Here is a 22,413-nt window from a genome sequence, read left to right on the forward strand (position 1 = left end):
GGACCTCGCTCTACCGTTTGTCACCTTTGCGTATAATTCCTCGCGCCACGAGACAGCCGGTTATTCGCCATTTTTCCTTCTGTTCGGCCGAGAACCAGCACTGCCCCTCGACACAACACTCCCTGTTCACGCAGCACCCACCAGTGAATATGCACTTGATGCCGTCGCCCACGCTGCCCACGCAAGGGAAATTGCCCGTGACCGCCTTCTGCACACCCAAGAGAGTCAAAGGCGTTTGTACGACCAGTGACACCGCGACGTGCACTTCTCGCATGGTTCTTTGGTGCTTCTATGGTCTCCGGCGCGTCAGGTGGGCCTGTCAAAAAAACTGCTGTCTCGTTACACAGGGCCCTACCGAGTGCTTCGTGCCGTGACTCCCGTCACCTACGAGATCGTCCCTGACACCCCATCTGCTTCCCAGTCCAGTGATATCGTGCATGTTACACGACTGAAGCAGTATCACCCTCCCAGTGATGACATTTGGACGCTCCGGGACGTCGCTTCTGCCGCCGGGGGATTATGCTACACGCGTGTGGTATTTGGTTATTTGAACGAGGCGCGGGCGCCATCACTCGAGAAAAGAAGAGGAAGAAGGAGCTGGGCTCGCGCTGTGAATCTAACCGGTCAGCGCTGCAACCGCTGTTTTAAATACAACCTGTAAATAGTTGGTAGTCTTACTGACTCGTCCTTCGCGTAACGATATCTCGGCAGCAAAAGTTTTGTTCACTATCCCTTAAAGTAATTTTAGCTGCTTTACCGCTCTGGATTTAGCTTTCGAGTTGTTAAGGACGTATTAGCTTTGAGTTCTTTGTCATTGCCACCAGATATCATAGGTCTGTGTTGCTTAAGTGCCGCTTTTGCGTCATGCGCGGTAAGCCATCAACATTCCGTCGTTCACATTAGCTAAGTGGTTAAAGCTAATGCGCACTTTCCTTTGAGTTGACTACAGCCAGTGGCCTTTGTGGAATTAATATTTTTTTGCGCAAGTGAATGTTCCTGCTTCCGATCGACTGTGTGCCGTCGTGAGGATAAATGGGTTGTCCTTTGTACAAATAAACGCTACTCAGAGTTTGTTCACTTTATTACGATAGCAATTATACGAACACTCCAAGCGAATTTCTGCCGCCGTCGCTGTTAGGTTCCGTATAAAGTGCAAGGGCGATAAAAGTAGTAGTAGGGATTTTATTGAAGAAGAAAATGACGCTTATTTCTGTTGCTCAATAGGGAGCGTGGCGCAGCGTCAAGGCGATAAAATTGTCGCCGCACAGCGTATTCTGTATGTGCGAGTGATAGCGCGCAAAGGTGAGCCGGCGATCTCGGCTCAATCGCGCGCATGCAATCACAATCACGAGTGGCTGCAAATGGCGCATGGCCCGGGAAGCAAGGCCCCGCGAGGCTTGGTAGGAAGGGGGACGGGGCGTGTTCCGCGCCGCGCGTACCGTCCCGGCCGCGGTATCTTGAAAGCTATCTGCGGCGGATGCAGTTTTCCATGCGCTGTGTTTTCGCCCCTTAGTTCGCGTTCATGCGAGCGGCAGCCGAAGGTCAATTTGCTGGCTGCTGCAACCGCGCTTTACTCACTGCAGCGTTTTTACAGCGATTTTCCGCGGTCATCGAGTGAAATGTGTTCATGTTTGCTTGTGCGCGCGTGGCATCATGCTTGTTAATTTAGTTAGTATGCCTGTTTGCAAGTTTATGCGGCCACGAAAGCTATTATCTTTATGTCGTATAGCTGTGCACTAATTTGCTATCGCAATCAATGCTTCACGTTTCGGGCAAAACTCCGACATTATTTATAAGAAAAGTGCTCAGTCTACTTCGATTTGGTGAATTCGGAGCCTCTGTTCGTTTTGTAAAACATGGGCGGATACAACGCACGTGTAGGAACCTACGAGGCGAAGATGTTGTAAAACGGTTAAATGAAAGCTTAAAACTAACGGCGACGCGTAGAAATTATGCTACTCTCATCCTTTGCAACAAGTCACGGCATGCAATGAGGAGCTTAAGCCACTACAAAGGACACAACTTCATTATCAAGCATTTTTATGATTGTGCACTACCTCGCTGACAACCAATCCTTAAATATAAACTCTAAATCTTACCAGTGCACAGAGCGAGACGTCTACACATAGCAGTGCAATTGCAGTAGATACCGCTTAATGATTTATAAAGTAATGCGTAATACTTTTTAATCTGCCGGAGTTCAACGACTGCAGTTCCATTTAATAAATACACCAAGGAAACTTGGTTTTAGAATGTCTTACCCACTACACACACATACGGTGGTGTTAATGCACATTACCGCTGCAATCTTTAAAGCATAGAAAACCACACTGTAAAAAAATTCCGTAATTTTAGAGCAAAAGTATACGTAAATTTACGTAGACCGTTCTGTTTTATGAAAAATGGCGGATGTGAAAGGCGGATGTGAGCTCTGTTTTTGAAATATGGAGAGCCGTCCGGAATTTCATGTGGAGGGCAACTGAACATCTTACGAGTGACAAATTAATACACAAAGAATATAAAGAAAACACACTGTCTATTCTCACCACTAGTTACGAAATATCACCGCAGATAAGGCTGTTTGAACATTATTCACAGGCGAGTAGTAAACACACACAAGCAGGATAGGTTTGAGCGGTGGCGCTGCTTACCACCCTTCATCGCGCCTACAGGCTGGCTTGCATTTTTCCGGCACAACAATACGAGGGGCTGCAAATGGCGTATAGCGAAGGTGGGGGGGGGGGGGGGGGGCGGCTGTTTTCACAACAAATCCGTCTAGGGGCGGGGTCTTGCCTCGATGACGTATTACCATTTTCTTTTTTTTCTCTGTTTGGCGGCGCGGTTGGTGTGCGGCGCCTCAGTTCGGATCAGCTCATTCCACGTGAGCGAGAAGTTGGCGCGCGTATCATATTCGCGGCATGCGTTGTTTTGTTTCGCTTGTTAAAGCGCGTAATTCAACGATGAGCGAGGCTCCTGACCGACAGAAGGTGATCGAAAAGTACCTCTAACGGTTACATCATCATGAAGACGGCTACTCCCATGGCTACCTGAAGTCAGACGATGAGCTTAAACTTTTTGATAGGTCTTTGGCTGCCGTGAACGAGAGGTATGCTGTGCGGACACCAAGAGACCTGAACAAGTCGTCTAAATGTAAGGATGTATCGACTGCTTCTTAATGTATCGCTCTGCGCGTAGATTTATCATTGAAAAACGCAGTAGTAATTTTAACCAGGGACTCAACCCGGCAGAACGACTTGTTTTCAATTGCGGTTAGTGCGCAACACTAGATAATTGATTTATCTTGATTCACCTTTTTGAAGATCGGGTTATCATTGTTCTGGTTAGCGGTTCAGAGATGCCCTTGCATCGATTTATTTCGGTTTGAGTGGAGTATTGTTCTGGTTACCGTGACATGACCCGATCCTCCGAAATGTTGATTAACGTAAAAATAACTGAACTGTTATTTTTCGGTTTCAGTAATGATTAAAACGGCGCATCCAAGCTAATTGTGACTTTAAAAAATTACAAAGTCTGCCCCTGTGCTCTTTACTGATTTTCATAATTTTTGATTCTTTCTGCTAGCATGTTTGCATTACAGCGTGAATTTCATAGATTAGAGGCTCCATGAAAGTACATTATGTCATTGAATGTGAAGAGTTGGTTAAGCAGGTTGACTGCATCTAGTTAGATTCGGATCTGTGTCAGTTACGTTTGTGTGGTTTGGTGTCGACAGCGTAAGCTTAACATTTCTTGTGTTCTCCAAGGAAGGAGACAGCCTTTGCTGAGGAGCCATTTGACCTGCCACTGCACTAATACTGTATTTGGTAAGTTCTATTACAGGTTTTATTTTGTGTAATAGTACATGCTATAATTGTGTATAATGTGTTCATATCTTTAGTCAGCAGTGTGTATGACAACAGGTGTTTACAAATGAATAAGTAACAAAATTTTCAAGGTTATTAGTGACACAATTGTTGCACACTGCTGTATTTTTCTGCAAATTCAATGATGAGCCATCCAGCAAGTGCTGCTCTCCTGCCTTACTGTACAAGCCTTCAAATACTGTTAATCCTATATCACAAGTGTACAGCAGTCGGAGACAACTGTTCACAGCAACAAGTTTATAATGTTTGCTTACATGCAAAAGTGAGTTTTCCGAAACAAGTTCATCATGATAGTGCATAGTTCATTGAAAGGTTTGTTGCAAAATTCTCGCTTCTAAGAACAGATCAACAGGTGTCGAATTACAGCTGTCTCAAGAGCCAATGTTTGGGCGAAAGACTAGTATTTATCAGGCCGCTCATGGCAAAATTCATGTCACTCATTGGAGGTGCAAGTGAAAACATGAATGAATAGGACACAATGCAAGGTCTTCAAGAAATATATCAATTTAGTCATCTTTGCGATACAGCTTGAGCGGATCAATATGAAGACATAATGTAGAACAGGTAGCATCAAGGCTCCTTCACGCACATTGTGTCCAGTGTGTGAGTAGGCCTCTCCCTGCAATCTACGATAATGTATGGCTTGCGTCAACTGACTCCATCCTATGCCTGCAGATTTCCGAATTTCATTATGGTGCCTTGTTCTTTACCGTCTTCGATTGCAATTTTCTTTAAGTATCACGCCTGTCAATTTTTGTCATTCTAAAGGTTCATTTTATCGTGCCAGGTTTAACCTCTTAGGTTAGTGTAAGCACAACGCAATGATGGTACTTTTCGAAAATAATGATAAGCTTTTGTTCGTGAATCAGCAGTGCGTGACATAAGCGTTCCGACATATTTAATTTTCTAAATTTTCTTCTACTTATCCACGACTCCTATGACTACTTGCGTTAGCTAACATACTCTGTTGCCTTCTTGCCCTAGAAAGCATAACTAGTGCCTTCTTGCAGGCCTTTAAACTGGCAGCATCTACACCACCGACAGTAAGGCATGTTCAGATAAATTCAACTATGGATGCTTGGTGACCACTTTTAATTTTGATGAACAAATTTTATTTTGCTGCTTGAGCCTGACGACAATTAAATCAATGTTATCTTCTGTTTTGTTGTAGCGCAAGCTGAACTACAGGGACAAAAGAAAGGCACATTTGACACACACACCACCAACCTTGAAAAACATATTTGTTTCCAGTCATCGTCACTATATATACCCTCAAATTGTCATAAAACATGTGTAAAAGCTCGGTATAAACATGAACCAAAAAAAAACAGAAACCCCACACAGGTGCAGTTTTTTAGCCTCACAGATTAGCAGGCATGTACGCATTTAACGTGAACAAAGACAATAAAGCTCTTTTGAGGAGAATGAAATTGAAGGCTTACTGACGCACGCATCACCAAATGTTGATGTTTCGCACTTGCGTCCATTTATGATAATTGTTTTTTTTAAATCTGGGTTTGCACTTGCATCTTTGGCAATAGAGCGCAAGAAAACCATCAACAGCCACGTTATTTACTTTGTTATTGTGTTCTTGTAGCCTATCATCTATACATCTACCAGTTTGACCAATGTAGGAACATCCATACTCGGGAGGTTTGCGGTATACAACACACGCAATACAATCAATTAATTAGTTTTTATGTTCCTTTTTGCATGCGGTATCCGCTATTCTTTCTGGCCTTGACTTCCTACAGAGGCTCACCAGTTTATCAGGCACCGAATAAAACAATGTTGATGTCACTCCTTCCAGCAATCTTCTTTCATCTGTCAGAGAAACTATATGTAGGGGATGACAGCAACTTTTCTTTTCTTTACGTCGGTGCTTGTACCATCCACCTGCTCGGAACCTCTTTCCACATGGATCGGGTCACCAGCGCCGCTTAAACGTGAGACTTGCCGTCCGAAGCTATCTTGCATTAGGTGCTGGCATGACTTATTCAGAGCTTCACTGAAACACATCTTCGCGATTCCCCTCTTCACAAGTTTTGTATGCGCGCAATGAAATGATTAAAGTGGCTTACTTGTCCTAGGGTCGTAACACCAGCAGGTTTTGTTATCGGCGAGCACAATATAATGTCAAGGAATCTAAGCTTCTCGTCATATGGCTATCGTGCACCTAATGCACGACAGCTTCGGACGACAAGTCTCATGTTTAAGCGGCGCTGGTTACCCGAACAACGCGCTCGTGTCAGTCACAGAAGGATTGCTTAAGAAGGCACAGAAAGAAAAACTCTTCACCTCGCAGAGCACGAGCGTACGAAGTGTCAGGTACGCAGAAAGACGACAATGCTCAAACGCAATCATATGGTTAGCATAAATGCATGTTCTGCAAGCGTGGCTGTATAGCCTAGTGGTTACGACGCTCGCCTTGGGACCGGGGGTACGCGGGCTCGAATCCCGCCTCGGCAAGAAAGTTTATTTTCTTTCTTCTTCTTTCTTGATGCGCACTACAAATTACGGCTGGCTTAAACAGCTTTGCTGTTAAAAGGTTCCGAGCAGGTAGATGGCACAAGCACCGACATACAGAAAAGAATGGTTGTTGTCATCTCCTACACACATAGTTTCTCCTACAGATGAAATAATGCTGGAAGGAGTGACATCAGTGTTGTTGTTCCTTTTTTGGCGCGTAATAAATTGGTAAGCCTGTGCAGCAAGACAAGGCCAGAAAGAATCGCGCATACCGCATGCTCAAAGAAATGTATTGAAATGTAAAAAAAATGTATTGATTGTATCGCGTGGGTTGTATGCCGCATTCCTCTCAGGTGTGCAAGGCCCTACATTGGTCAAACTGGTAGATGTATGAATGATAGGCTACGAGAACACAATAACACGTGACTGCTGACAGTGTTCTTGCCCTACAATGCCATAGATGCAAGTGCAAACCCAGATTTAAAAAAAACAGTTATGAGTAGAAGCAGGTGCGAGATAACGAGCTTAATAATAGATGCTAGAAACATATCAATATTTGGTGACGCACGCGTCAGTGAGGTTTTAATTTCATTATCCTCAAAGGAGCTTGATTATCTTTGTTCGCGTTAAAAGTGTGCATGTCTGTAAATCTGTGTGGCTAAAAAACTGCACGCGTGTGGTTTCGGGTTTTGTTTAGTTCATGTTTACTGAGCTTTTACACGTGTTGCATGACGCTTTGAGGGTATATATAATGAGGAGAACTGGAAATAAATCTGTTGTTGAAAGTTAGCGATGTCTGCGAGTCAAATGTGCCTTTCTGTTGTCCCTGTTGTTCAGCTTGCGCTAAAACAAAATATAAGATGCCATACCTACAAGTCCCTGTAGCTACCCTCATTAAAATCAGTGTTAGTTTCGCGAGAAAAAGAATTGTATTTGCAAAATAAAATATAAAAGCACCTGTCCTATTGGAAGCATTCTTCCTGGATTTTGCCGAATCCACATTTTGGTTAGATCCCAAAGAAAAAGTGTTGTGGTTTTGGCTCTAATATTTCGGCCCAGACTGCACGCCAATAACATCAATTCCAACTAATTACCACGGAGCATCCTTGCTACGATATGAAGTAAAACTTTGAAAATGCAACGTTGCACATATTTATTTATTTATTTATTTACCATACCCAAAGTCCAGTTTTTTTTTCTCTGCATCTATTAACAGCACAGAATTTGGGGCGAATAGCTCTGCCTTCGTTGACTCTCAAGATACACGAGAAGCGCTCATGTTTGGGCATTGCTTTAGCTTAAGCTCCACTTTTATGTTCTTTAGGAGAGGCTGGATTCTTTAAAATATTCCCATCATGGAAGTAACGCCGTCCGGAAAGACATGTTGCATTATTTGTTTGGTTGTGGGATTGCAAGTCAAGGAATGAACAGAATAAACAGTACTGCTTGCAGCTGCCACATATGGGGCCCACGCGTAGTTGTTGTTGCAAGTTCCTTCCTTTACGTGATGAAAATGCTAGAGGTTGCTTCGAAAAGCACGTACTGACAAAACGGCAAATGTTTGGGTGAACACAGTGCATAATTAGAACTTTTTAAGAAGATGGAGATAGTATGTTGACGCACTGACGACCATAACTCTCAATTTTCATTGCTTTAGTAAAAACAATCTTGCATATTGATACTTTTTGCATGACACAATAAACCAAATCTGAAAGGGGCTGAAAGGCACACATGTTGTGGTGCAAGGCATGCAATATTTCTATTGTTATTAATTTATCAGCTTGTAATCTCGACAGTACATCTGGCCTGCTTGTTTTGCACCGGTATTGCACAACATGAGGAGCTTCTGTAATGAGTGCTTGATTGTTTTGGGAAACAGTGAAATCTGCAAGGCTGTTTATTAGAGGAGTGCAAGTTGAAAGCTGTGGTCCGCAGTATGTGGCCGTGGTAGCTGTACCTAAATGCAGAAAATGTAATCTCTGAATCTCATAATGTGCACGTGACATCTTTGCTTGTTCCATGCAAACCATCAATTGACTTGGGTTGTTTCCATTTGAAGCTTTTCATGTTATAAGGCTAGGAACACATAGCAACAAGGTTGAGTATGAACCCTTTGTTTTGACAAGAGCACTGGTATTGACATTTGTGAATTGGAAATCATTTATTGTTGATGTGTCTGAGTAAAAATTGGGATGATGGTGGTAATATTCTTTTAAAGAGTCTCAATCGTTTGGGTTTTTTTTCTTTTCAGGGAAAGCAGAGCATCTGCAAGCAACCAGTCATCCGGATTTCAACCAATCCTTCGTCTAGTCAGCCCATTTCTAGTGTCTCGTCATGGAAGTTCTTTTTTTCAGTAAAGTTTCAGTAAAGTTTTTTTCAGAATAAACACGCAGTTTCGTTCAGATTCAGGTGGCTTGTTGCTTTTTGGGCACGAATTTGTATGTATGCTTTGTACACGTCTTGTACAGAACTCAAGTGCAACATGGCAACACTGACACGAAGATGAAGCCGTGTAGAAGACAATGACGCAAGGAGGAAACGTGCAAACACACCACATTCAGTGCGGTGTATGTCCGCCTATGTGCATTGATTTCTGCCCCGTTTCAAGCTATAACTGTTGTGAGTTAACCATGTTGTAATATACAACTTGGTATAACTTATTTCAAAGAAACAAACAATTTTATCATTGGCTGGAGATGTACACCAGCATTATCATTTACAAAACATAGCAATTTTGCAATCATTGGCACCTGTTGATACGAAGCAAGATAACGCTGAACAAGTTTGTACGGATTCATGGTACAGAAATGCAAGCATAGAAAACGTGGACACAAGAAGAACGAAAAAGAAAAAGTTGTTTCTGTATTCCTTTGTGTTCTTTTTGTGTGTTTTATGTGCATACTTTTCCTCACCACGGTCAGTCCATTTTTTAGGAAAGTACGAGCATGTACTATCATCGCAAGTGCGGCGCTCAATTTACAGCATTTCCGTTCTACGGAGCTCACCGTTTTTTTCTTTGGAATATACAGACAACTCTGTGATCACAACTACGGAACTCTCTGTTTTCCATTCTACGGAACTCGCCATTTTCCATTCTACGGAACTCTTCATTTTCCATTCTACGGAAAAAAATTTACAGACTGTTCGTTTTGTGGAAACTCCGTTTTTCATCTACGGGAAAGTGTCCGGCAAATTTTTACCTTCAACTTTCACCGTAAACTGAAGAAATTTTTTACAGTGCAGGTTTGTCTATCTTTTACGCAGGGGTCACTGGCATTGGCACTTCTCAGCGAACCTCTGCTCCTTGTGACGGCAGTAGTACTGCTGGCGTACGTTTCGATTAAATACATGCAATGTAGAAAAGGGCGCCTGCCACCAGGCCCGGCTGGTCTTCCACTCATCGGAAATCTGCTGTCGGTTGACCGTCAGTTCTACTTTCGGGATTGTATTCATTGGGCGAAGAAGTACGGTCCCGTCATCAGGTAACGCTTCTTTCATATAATTCTTTTGTTGCTATACCTATTCAAATTCCGAACGTTTTGATTAATGAAGTGCTCGGGGCCTCCGAAATTATTCGTCGTACTCAATTCGTCTACAATAAGCTCACTTTGTTGTACAGGCGCTTGACTGAGTTTAAATTGCTGATTTAACATGTTTGAATTGTTTAATGATACACAGTGCTATACAATAGGTAGAACGTCCCCGCAAGGGCTTGATCATCCCCCATGCATCAGCAGGCGTTTGGTGTGTTGTGACACTACGGGCACAAGCATATAGCGTTTGGACCATCCCGTGCCTATACTTGCGCGTCTTAGCCATGTGCGAAAAAAAGGGCCCCGCAGGTTGTGCCATTGCTGAGTGCTTGGACCTTCAACGCCTTTATGCGTACGCAATGCATCCCTTTGTCATCGGCTTCACGTAGATGGCACCCTGGACCTTGAGGCCTCTTAGTCTCTCTTTCTTGGGCTCGGTGGTGGGCGGCTTGCAAGGCGGCAGAAATCAGTTAAATCTTTAGGACCTGAAGCTGTTACTTCTGACAACCTGATCGCCCTTTTTCGAAAAGCCGGTGCTCTATTGCTTTTATGAATTTTTTTCATTTGGCAGAAAGAAATCTTCCCGAAGTGTCATGCCACCAAAAATTGCGAGAAGACTACTCGAACATTTTCACCCTTCATCGTTGCAAAGTGTCTTACTGGTCCTGTATACAAAGTTACGAAAATGGCGAGGAGGGACACCCTTCTCAATATCCGCGACAAACTCCAGCATAAAATACTGTCAATACTGGTTCTCAATTGGCGAGACCCATTTCTCAATAAGCCGTCATTTTTTCCGTGAACAACATTCGTGGAGTGTATCTGAACAGGGCCTGCTAGACATGGATGAAATGGTGCTCCTTGAGGGCATCCTAGCACAAATGTTACAAACGTAGAGCCAATGAAGATGATGTGAAACGACCAGAAAATACTTACAATAAAAGTAATTTTCTGCACAACCACACTACCAGATTTCACTGAAGCAGGCTATGTTTAAATCAAAGTTCACCCTACATACCCAACCCATGTCATCGTATTCAGTGCAAAATGTACGCTCACGGCTCTGAGCTGCTGAGACCACCTTACCTGTGCAACGTGCATGTCGCACAACCACCCTGCGGACTGAATGTCAACTGCAATGGCCTTGTCCTTCATGAAAGAAGGAAATGGAAGTGGTTACCTATGACGTCAAAAACACCTCATTCAAGGGGTGCACAAACGTCTCTTCTCTGTGCAGGGATCATCATTATCCAATATGGCATGGTAGGAGCCCTGTCACAACACTTCTTGGCGGGAGTTCCGACCCTTCGCAGTGGGCGACCGGTAGCGTCAGTGGCCACCGGATTAAAATCGGGAATTTCCCCTGTTTACACACCATTTAAAAATGCATTACTGCGTATCCCCAGTTTGCCTTAGAGCACAGCTCTTAGGCGCCCGTTCCTGCAGTGAGCGTCGGCGAGCCTTGTAACCGAGCAAACGAGCACAGCGAAAGATGAAAGCCGACGCGGAGATGAAAGAGCACGCGAGGAGAAAATTGTAGGAGGTAGCGGCCTGCGCATGCGCTGAATTACCAGTGCCACGGCTGCGTGCGCGATCTCATCTCTGCTTCAGAGGGGAGGGGGCTAAGGGGGGGGGGGGTGATGTGAGGTCATTGCTGTTTGCATTCACGCTGTGCAGTTCTACCTCCTTGTGGTGACAATAGTTTTACACGTTGCCATGCCGTAAGAAGCCATGGCAAGTCGCATGAAACGACAGACGCACTGTTTTGCGCCGTGCTGCGCAACAGGCTATGTATCTGCTAGAAAAGCAGAAGAAAAAAAAACCCTTTCTCGGTGCCTGATGACGATGAGGCACTTAAAGCGTGGCAGCGGCGCGGGCCCCATGCATACCTATAAGGCCTTAAACAGGACTTGGAAGATCTGCGAGCTGCACTTCGAACCCCAGTTGAATCATCTACAGGGTGTCCCAACTATCATGCAACAAGATTTAAAAATACCCTAATGCCCCGTAGCTAGACAGAACCAAGGCAATGTTGTTTGCCGTCGCTTGTAGATACTCCGATTATTTCTTGCATTCCGCTTAATTACATAATTCGACTTAATCAACTTCTCGAATATACAATTAGATGAAAAGTGTCAATGTGAAAATTGTAGAACAACTTAATGAACTACCGATACAACTTTCTTTTGCTCAATACGTGCTACATAAAAGTGTTTTTCCGAGCGTGAAAGAAGCCAGCGAATACACGCAAAGTGCCTCGAGCGGCCAGTCGCGCGGCAATTTTGCGTGTATTCGCGGGCTTCTTTCACGCTTGGAAAAACACTTTTATGTAGCACGTATTGAGCTACAGAAAGCTCTACAGGTAGTTTTTCAAGTTGCTCTACAATTTTCACATTGGCACTTTTCATCTAATTATAATATTTGAGAAGTTGGTTAATTATTGAAGCCTAATTATGTAATTAGGCGGAATGCAAAAATAATCTGAGTATCTAAAAGCGACGACAAACAACATTGCCTTGGTTATGTACAGCTACGGGGCATTTGCATATTTTAAATCTTGTTGCATCATAGTTCTGACACCCTGTATAATGGATCATATAATCAAGTGCTGTACGTCGTCCTTTTGAGTATTCTTCATGTCTCCGCCGTTCTAGTTCATCAGCGACTAAAATAAGTTAGTTTACTTAACTCCTATGTGGAATGATTTCTAAGCATCATATATTGGTATTAACCAATTTGACGAGCAGGATGCAGTGCGTTGCAGTAATATGACCTAAGGAGCTCTTCACTGCGAGCCTAGTAATCGGTGCAGCTTTTTTTACCCACACCACTAGCATAATCTTCTTCGCATTAGCTGAAATCATTCTTTTTTCACTCCCGACGATTCGGGAAAGCACGTAAAACGCGTGCGACCGAGACGAGCGAAAAATATTTGTGCCGGCCGTGACGTGCCCGAATCTAATGCATTTAACACTTAACCGCTCATCAGAGGATAGCTGCTATTCATTTATTGTCTCCTCTACTAACAAGGCACGATATGCATTATCTTAACGCTAGTTATGTCAAATATGCGACCGCTAATTGTGAACAGAAACGCCCGCTTCGAAGCCGCGGCACCAACCGCCGTGCTTCCGCGCCCGGGGAGCGATCTTGCTGTCGACTGCAGTCGTCATCTGCGGCGTCAGCTGCTAGTGCTGAGGTCACTGCGCAGTACCAGCAGGCCCGGGAAACTCTCGAGTTCACCAAATGGCCACAGAGGGCGAAAAATCAACCGCGGCGCGTTCCAGCATAAGCGCGCAAGTGGAGCTACTGTAATTTGGTCGCATACTTTAGTTTGTATTTTTTCGGCTAGGGGCGCTAAACACGGCTCAATATTTGATCTATTAATGTACATACAGGTGTTTCATTTTAGCTGCACCGAATTTTTAAACATTGCCTGTGGCAGATAGCACAATTATAATCCTTGATCTAAACTAATCGATGAGGCGGCCATTACTTCCACGAGAAATCAAAACACCCAATTGAGTACTTAACATAATTACGCTAGTGAACTTTTTAATTAATGATTTTACGGCACATCTTTCAATCTACGAATTATTGCCGCTGAGTTCGCAAGGCGTATCCACTTGGAACGAATTCTCAGGACTGAACCAGTTCCGAGATATTAATTTTTAAAGTGTCCGACGAAATGTATGGGCGTTCCAGTTAACTTTTTGAGGAAAACGCTGTTTTATGCATTGAAGCACAAAGTTAGCCGGAACACCTATGTATTTCGTCGGACACTTTGAAAATTAATATCTCGAAACTGGTGCAGTCCTGAGAATTCGTTCCAAGTGGATACGCCTTGTGAACTCAGCGGCTATAATTCGTAGATTGAAAGATGTGCCGTAAAACAAATAATTAAAAAGTTGACTAGCGTAATTATGTTAATTACTCAATTCGGCGTTTTTATTTCTCGTGGAAGTAATGGCCGCCTCATCGATTAGTTTAGATCAAGGATTACAATTGTGCTATCTGCCAAAGGCAATTTTTAAAAATTCGGTGCAGCTAAAATGAAACACCCTGTATAATAACCAACAAGCACTATTACCGTGTCATGTTTTTTACAAAATAAGTAGTTTATTGTTTTTATTTGACTTCTGTTATTAAAGTCCGTGTTTTGTTACTTGAATAAAGGTTTTGAGGCCTCACTCAGATGTGATCAGCAGCAGCCCACTAGTATCGATTGCAGTCCATGCCGTCTATCGATTCAAATTGTACGGTGGTAGTATTTGCGAGCGGGGTGGTCGCTTCCTTTGAGCAGCATCGCGCAGGTTCGTTTTAATTAGATATTGATAATATCTCAGCCAGTTTATGCGTCGAACATTCGATAGCTGCCACCAAGCGAACTTGTTTAAAGACGGTAAACTTTATCAGCCGCGGCGTTTCACTAGCATAACGGCTGCATGCACGGCTTCCACCATTAGTGATCTGCCGTGTCTGGCTGCGTAATGACATGTTGCTTGAAAAAAAGTGCTAGCAAACGCGAAAAGCCATCGCTGGAACCGAGCACAGTCCGCTTGAAGACTACCTACGAAAGCGGATTAACCTTGCAGCCCCTGGGCGTGTGCACCGGTAAGTAAAAAAGCAGTGCTTCGCATTTTTAACTTTGAATTTCTTTGCGTGGGAGGCGGATAAAACAGATTCCTGTAGTCATTTCTTAAAAGTATAAAATGGTAATAATTATAAAATTATTGCCTTTCCAAAGCAATTGAAACGAGGCCCATGCTATTTTGCCAAGTTTCTAAAATTGCTAACATGTGTACAGCATAACTAATAAAGATTTGGCTAGCTGTTTCTGCATAAATGACAAACCGCGATAAATTCACTGCACATTAGTGACAAATGTACTTCCGGTGATACAGTTAGGTTAATTTCATTTGAGACATAATAAAATGAACATGTTTATTACTGTTTATGTTCTGGCAGAAACAATTCTCATCTAATCGAGGCTTGCCTAAGCTCAGCCCACACAAGGACACCACTGAAAGAAATGTACACTCAAAGCAGTGTGTGTGTGGGGGGGGGGGGGGCGATTTTCTTTCATGGAGCGTTTTGTGCACTGTTCTTTGTCATACATGAATCACAAGCTCACCCACATTTCCAGCATAGTGATTGAGGCTCTTTTTTCTTTCGACTCCAGCCTCCAAGACGCTGCTCATTTTATTGCGATAGCAATTATATGGACACTCAAAAGCAGATTTCTGCCGTCGCCGTCGCCGTCGCCGTGAGGTTCCGTATGACGTCAATGGAGATGAAATTGTCGCCGCGCGCCGAACGCTGTATGTGCGAGTGAAAGGGCGCGAGGGGCGCGCGCTTTCACGGGGAGTGAACGCACGGCGGAGAACAAACGCGCGTTCTGCGCCGTGCTCGCTTAAGGGCTGCAGAAGTAGGCGTCTCTTTCCTCCTTTACAATCACCATATATGTAGAGCAAACGCGCCTTCTTCCTACGCGCAAGAGGCCGTGGGGGAGGGGGGGGGGCAGGGGGAGGGAAGGAAGGCGACGTTTAGCTGCGGCACCAAGTGCCTATTTATATCAGAGGCTCCGGCAACAGTCACCAAAGCCGCACGCATTTTGAGCGAATGCGGGCAAAACGCCGACGGCGTCGACAACAGTTCTGCGTGTTGCCGGTGCTGCTGCATGTCCAAGTTTATACAGCTGATAAAGCTAATGTCATTTACTCCGTATAGCTCTCTACAAATTTGCTATCGCAATTGATGCTTCGCCTTTCAGGTGAAACTGCGACAACTTTTTTTGTACTCATCCCTTTGGACTCTATTGTCTCTGGATGTGCAAGTCAACCGTGAACGTGTCACCACTGGAAGTATCATCAAGGGCCCGAATCCTCAGAGGGTATGTTTCTGAACACTTCAACAAGAACCGTGATTTGTTCATTTATGGGACTAACTTTTGTTTCACCATTTTTTGCTTGCATGTGCGTCATGACTTCGTCATTTATCTTTTCAGGAAGACGGACAAAAGAGAGATTATTGGTCTGTAAGCTGCCCACGCTAAGCCACAAGAAGCTCAACTGTCACCATAATGACAACAGGTCTTCTTGAAATATGTGCCTCACCATGAAATGTTTGGAAGTTTACCAGATAGAGAGGTGTGAGCCCTATTAGGAATGCAGCAGTCTACAGTTCTGTATCGTACTGAGCGGGAATGAGAAATTTGACATACAAGCTCAATTGCTCTATGGGTGTTTTATGACAATCAGAGAAGTAACATGTTGAGTCCCAACTTGTTTCTTTTCCAGTAATTATAGCTATAACGACCAGAACAGAAACAATGTTGCAATATCCTACTTGCTCCCTCACAACGATAATTTGTTACATGAAAATGCAAAGAATTTTAAAACGATCAAAAGTGCTCTATGCAACTTTAATGTAATTTTAAGGAAATGATACTTCATGTTGACGTAAACTCTGGCAGTCACTCTTCATTTTATAATATTATTTTTTATTTCAAGTACCCTCAGGGCCACATGGCATTAAAGAGGGGAGTGGTTACAAAGTTGTAGAATAAAACAAACAAGTGCAGGGAGTTCTTCTAACATAATAATTCTCCTGATTATGCAACGTTAGCTAATGTTATGCAAGAAAGTTTGTTATCTGTGATGGCTGCGATACTTGGTGGGTCTATTTCTGAGATGTACTGGGGATGACAGAGTGAAAGAAGGACTTCGTGTTACATGAATCGATTCTTACCTTACTGCTATGATCGACGCAGTTTGAAATGCACTGAGACCGCAGTATGAAGTCGTCAGGAAGTGTGGTGTGACGGTAAATTTTATGAAATAGCAAAAGACGTGCTGTAATGCAGTGATTTGGGCTTGTTGGTATGACATCGTGAGGCTTATAGCGCGTGAAAAGACAAGGACGAAGGAAGAGGTGACACACAGAGGCACTACCTTGCAACAATATTTATTTCGAGCAAAGGACCCACACATATATATATATACAACTTTTTCGCATACATCATCATACATGTTCCGCTAACAAACATACCTTACACGCCATCACGCAGGTAAGCTAACTACAACTTTTTCGCATACATCATCATACATGCGCCGCTTACAAACATACCTTACACACCATTACGCAGGTAATCTAACTCTTTTACAAAGAGTTACAAAGAGTTAGCTTACCTGTGTGATGGTGTGTAACGTATGTTTGTAAGCGGCGCATGTATGATGATGTATGCGAAAAAGTTGTAGTTAGCTTACCTGCGAATGGTGTGTAAGGTATGTTTGTTAGCGGCACATGTATGATGATGTATGCGAAAAAGTTGTATATATGTGTGGGTCCTTTGCTCGAAATAAATATTGTTGCAAGTTACCGCCTTTGTATGTCACCTCTTCCTTCGTCCTTGTATTTGCACGGTTATAAGCCTCACGAAGCAAAAGACGGGTGACTTCGCGGCGATTAGCTAGTGGATTATGTGCTAGGTTAATTTACATTGACGTTATACTCGCGGTACAGTTATAATTAGAAAGAATGAAACAAGTACGCTTATTTTGTACTAGTTCAAGTGAAGTAATAAGATTAATGCGATTGGGATCCTGTGTTGCAAATGCATATTCAAGTTTCGAGCGAATTACTCTTGTAAAGCTGTAGTTCTAAAGTAGACGGTGCTTTGGAAAAGTAGCGCCGTAAGTACCCAAGCATGTGATTAGCATTGCCAATGACGTACTCTATATTAATGGTCGAATTTAAGTTATCTGTAATGTGTACACCGATATTTATATGACACGACAAAATCTAAGGGAACGATGTTAACATGGCAAGTGCTAGGATTAGGATTTGATCTGGATACGCGCATTATTTCACATTGGTTTGCTACATGAGGCTCACGTACAGTTTGCATGAAATCAATGATTAGGCTAGCCCTGCACCATAAGAGATAGACAGAAAAGGCAAGCTCACACAACCGGCCAGCCTATTTCACACTTCACAAACTGGGGAAATCACTAAAAACAATTTTTCTTTCTCTTCAAACAGCAGATGACAAACCCGAACACAGTGTGTTCCCAAAAAGATTTTGAAATGTACTATCAGAATAAGTTTGGCTTAACATTCAACGAATCAACAGTGGACGAGCAACGGAAACCTCAGCGTGGGAACTTGTCTTTGTCCCGGCCTTCACAAATATGTTTGCTTGGTGAAACGTTGGCTCCAAGCTGAGGCTTCCCTTGGTCCCCTCTGTTACTCAACTGAAGTGTTCATCTCCTTGCAACCTCTTTGCCGTGTTTGAATACATATAACGAGATTATTTTTCAACATGAAACCACAAATTCCATTTTCCAAGGATCTGTGAGCATTAATTGGGCTTGCTTATATGCTGATTTAGTGTCCTTGTTTATTCACACAATACTTCCAGAAGTCCTTCTAAGCACTGCTGTCTCCATAACGTTCCTTGGTTTCCCTACGAGTACTCCACTTGTGTAAAAGCCTTTACTGCCACACCTGAACACTAAATGTGCCGCAGAATAATATCCCGAGCAGAAAATATGTGATGTAAAATTTAGCATAAGCCCCCCCCCCCCCCCCCCTACACTTCGTGCCTCTCGCCAATTTGTTATGAGAGCAATGGGACATTGCAGCTCGAGCTTATCTTGCTGACAGTACATTTTTGGCGAGCAATTTTTTATGTTCCTTTTTTTAATCTTGCTGAAATCGTCGAACGCAGAGAATATAAAACGTCAAGCAGCACTGTACGCAATACAAGTACGAGGGCAGCTCGGCATAAATATCACTGTCTGAACCTTCGTTCTCCCTGCTTTACGGCACGCCGAACACGATGAGAAAACTTTGCTCGATTTCAGCTTTGGGTTTTATTAAATAGATGGTTATCTGTGTTTCTGTGTGCTGTAAACTCAGTGACGGACAACGTTAAGTCCACCTTAGCTGTACGAAAATTGCGAGCATGTACTGCCTCATTCACCATTGACAATAAACAATGTAAGGTTACTTGTTTGAAGTGTTTTATTGCCATTTGAGGCCTCTCGGTCACCTGGCGACATAATAAATATATCTGTAGTCATCTTAGAGTACAACCCACACGAATACCACCCCGAAAGCGGTAACAAAACGCCCAAAAGCCAGCGAGCGATCAGCGCGACGAGCCCCACGAACCGCTACCGTAGCGGCCATATTGCTCACTACGTAATGATGATGATATTAGTTTTAATTTTGCTAGCGCCATCTCTCGGTCGCATACTTTAGTTCACAGCGCCACCGCTACGCTTATTTCCGTTGCACTGTGGAAGGTACAGTTTCCTTTCTCTAAGTTTGTATGGGTGTTCTGTGGTACCAGTGTGTTTGACGGGCATCACTCCTCGTGCAAGCGGCGATAGTGAGCGGCTGCGAGTAAAGCCCCAACCACAGGCACGCTTCGCCACGCGTCGGCACGCGCCATTGCGTCAAATGCGTCAAAAGCGTCAATCGCGAATAAGGTGACGCGTGCCGACGCGCGGGGATTTGGCCGGCTGCCGATGCTAGAAGATCAGCGACGCGAGCCGACGCGACGCCGGCGTGAGGCCGACACTGAGGCCTTGTTCTCGTAGATAAGAAACCATCATGGCTGCCGCCCGCTGAAGCCTAGCACGCATCTGAGAGCGAGCCACTACAGAGGCCCAGATGCAGATGTCGTCGGCCTATATAGAGACATGAACTGTCCGCGGTGAATACTCCACAAGTCCTACCAAGACGAGGTTGAACAATACAGGGCTCAACACTCCACTCTGCGGCACACTACGGCAGATGTAATGTTCCGAAGTTGGGCCGTCTTTAGTCTGCAAGAAAAAGCACCTCTCAGTCAAACCATAGAAGTCCATGAGCTGCCTATCATTGAAAGGGAAGATCTAATTGTCAAGTTAACTATCTGGCTGCAAAGTTAAGCCTGTCCTCACCTATCATAGCCGATTTCCTAGCTTTGAACCACTTTCTTCCTAGTTCAGAGGACGCCCCTGTAGTGCTCATTAGATTTGCTAGATTTACTAGGGAAGAATGGCTAAGCTAGCGCGCAGGTCGAGACAGGTTTGACAAGCACATCAGGTTCCTTGCAAATACAGGAAACTTCTATGGCTCGCAAAATAAAAAATCCGAGTGTTGCACTACGACTTTCTCTGGGCGAAGGAGGGAAAAATTTTCGTCCACAAAACACCGGCTGCAAGTGCGATATGCATCGCTTGTGAGGACGACATAGGCAAAATAGATTAGCGCAAGGGGAACATTTGTTGAAGAAAACGCCAAATATGCCGTATTTTTTCGTTGACTCATTCACGAAACTCCCAAAGACAAATTGTTAATTTTTTGAAAAACACTCAATTTATATCATCTAAACGCACAGACCTTAGAAAATAAAACTCAAGAATTTGAGTCAGAAATACTAAATGCTGCTTTTACTTACAAGCCTTTAGAAAGATGGCTTCAAACAGAAGAAGATATTGCTCGCGCACAAGGTTATATAAACTTTTTCGCAACCCAAGAAGGATAAACGAGGTGGGGGCGTGTCACTGTAAGTGAGGGAAACCCTTCATTTTGATATGATGGTCGAATACATATTTGTTATTTGAAGAATACCAAGGTCTTAGTCTATTTCACTGGAATATCTTCATTATTACCATTTAGATTTTTTTTCAAGCTTGTGGATTATTTTTTGATGTTTAGTAACTTCGCACATTTTGTGTATTGTAGAATTTGGCGTATGTGACGTCGACATCAGTACGACTTCTCCCATGCAGATGAGAATAACCGAAACTATGCTACTTCACGGCTGTATAAACACAATTGACTGGCCCACTAGGGTAAGCAAGTTCTCTGAAATTGTAATTGACCTGTGTTACTGAAATTCTCCTTGTGACATGGCTCTTTCTGAAGTTTTATCGTCTGGAGTCAGTGATCATTCCGCATTGCTTTCATTTTTTCCCGTATATAAACAACCCGTCATACTGGTTTAAATATGCAAGAGTAACAATTCAAATAATGTCTCGACTTTTTGTTCTTCAACGACAGATGATAACTTGGATGAGGAACATAATGCAGGAAACCCATCCGAAGCTTATAATATTGCTACACGCGTGTTGTATTTGGTCGTTTGAACGAGGCGCGCGGCACGATCACATGAGCGAAGAGGAGGAAGTACGAACTGCGCTCGCGCTGTGAATCCAACCAGTTGGCGCTGCCACCGCTGCTGTTAATAGAATCTGTAAATAGTTTCTCGTTTAACTGCCTCGTCCTTCGCGTAACATTGGGGTGGAGGTGGAACGTTCTCCATCCTCGCCACTGAGCTCCGAAGCGGCCACACCGCCGTCTTGTCAGCCATGGCTTCCGATGGAAACACCTGTGGCCACCTACACCTGCGGCGCGAACCACAACGTATGTTACGCTTCCCTGTCTCCGTAAAGCTGGGACCTTCTCCGCCCAAAATGGCGTTGACGTCGACGACTGGCTCAGCATGTATGAGCGAGTTAGCCAAAGTCCCCATCTGGGGCCTTACCATCATGCTTGCCAATGTGATATTTTATCTGGATAGGACACCGCGTGGCTGGTTTCACATCTATGAGGCCGAGCTCTCCAGCTGGGAAATTTTCAAATCCAGTCGTCGATCGAATCGTATGTCTCCTACATACACGAAGGGCTCGCGGTTTGCCGGAAAGTCGATGAGCACATGACCGAGGTTGACAAGGTGGGCCATATACTAAAACGAATCGCGGACGACGCCTTCAATTTGCTCTTCTATAACGACGTTTCTACTGTCGAAGCCATCGTCAAAGAATGCCGGTGCTTCGAGGGAACCAAAAGCCGCTGCGTCGTCCCACAGTTTTCCCGGCTCCCAAACACTCCTGTCACGTCCTCTTGCTCCGATCTTACCGCCACATAATCATTTCAAGAGAACGTCACGCGTATCGTTCGCCGAAAGCTTGAAGCAGCGAATCTGGCCCCACTTTACCCACGACCCCTTGACAGTACCTTTGATCAAGTGGCCCCAACCATTTCCGTTATTCAAGCAGTTGTGTGGCACAAAATTGAAAACCTTGGCATGCCTACCACCTGCTTTGTGTCCCCGACCTGATTCGGGACCCATTCCCATGGATACAACCTGCAATGACCTGTATTTCGCTCTCAGACCACGCAACCCTGCTGAAATGCAAACCCCAGCCGACAAACCGATATGCTTCCGCTGCCACCGAGTTGGTCATGTATTTCGCCAATGCCGCACCACCTGGATGCCGCCATACGCCGACGCTCGCCGTTATTGACCTGGCCGTCTGTACCCTACTTCTGATGCCCCTGACAGCCGCTCCTCCGTGTGACCGCCGTCGCCTCAACTGAGGTGACAGACGACCACGTCACTGCTTTTGCCGCCGACGCATCTCCAGATCGTCCTGATTACCCGCAGGATGCCATGAACCTCGACTGCCCATTACGTCCCATGGTCGCTCCGGACCTCGCACCTGCTGAAGCAGCTGCCCTATATCGCG

At 44.2% G+C, this 22,413-nt stretch overlaps 1 protein-coding gene across 1 annotated transcript in view; it reads left to right on the forward strand.

Annotated features, from left to right (window-relative positions):
- LOC119459311 (cytochrome P450 2J4-like) overlaps nt 1-22,413 on the forward strand; it is a 644,696-nt gene that overhangs the window by 7,402 nt on the left and 614,881 nt on the right. Inside the window, exon 2 of the mRNA XM_049671318.1 lies at nt 9,618-9,835. Coding sequence (XP_049527275.1) covers nt 9,618-9,835 — 218 coding nt within the window. The remainder of the gene's footprint in view (nt 1-9,617; nt 9,836-22,413) is intronic.

Source organism: Dermacentor silvarum, chromosome 7 (genome assembly GCF_013339745.2).
Source record: "Dermacentor silvarum isolate Dsil-2018 chromosome 7, BIME_Dsil_1.4, whole genome shotgun sequence".
NCBI classification, from domain to species: Eukaryota; Metazoa; Arthropoda; class Arachnida; order Ixodida; family Ixodidae; genus Dermacentor; species Dermacentor silvarum.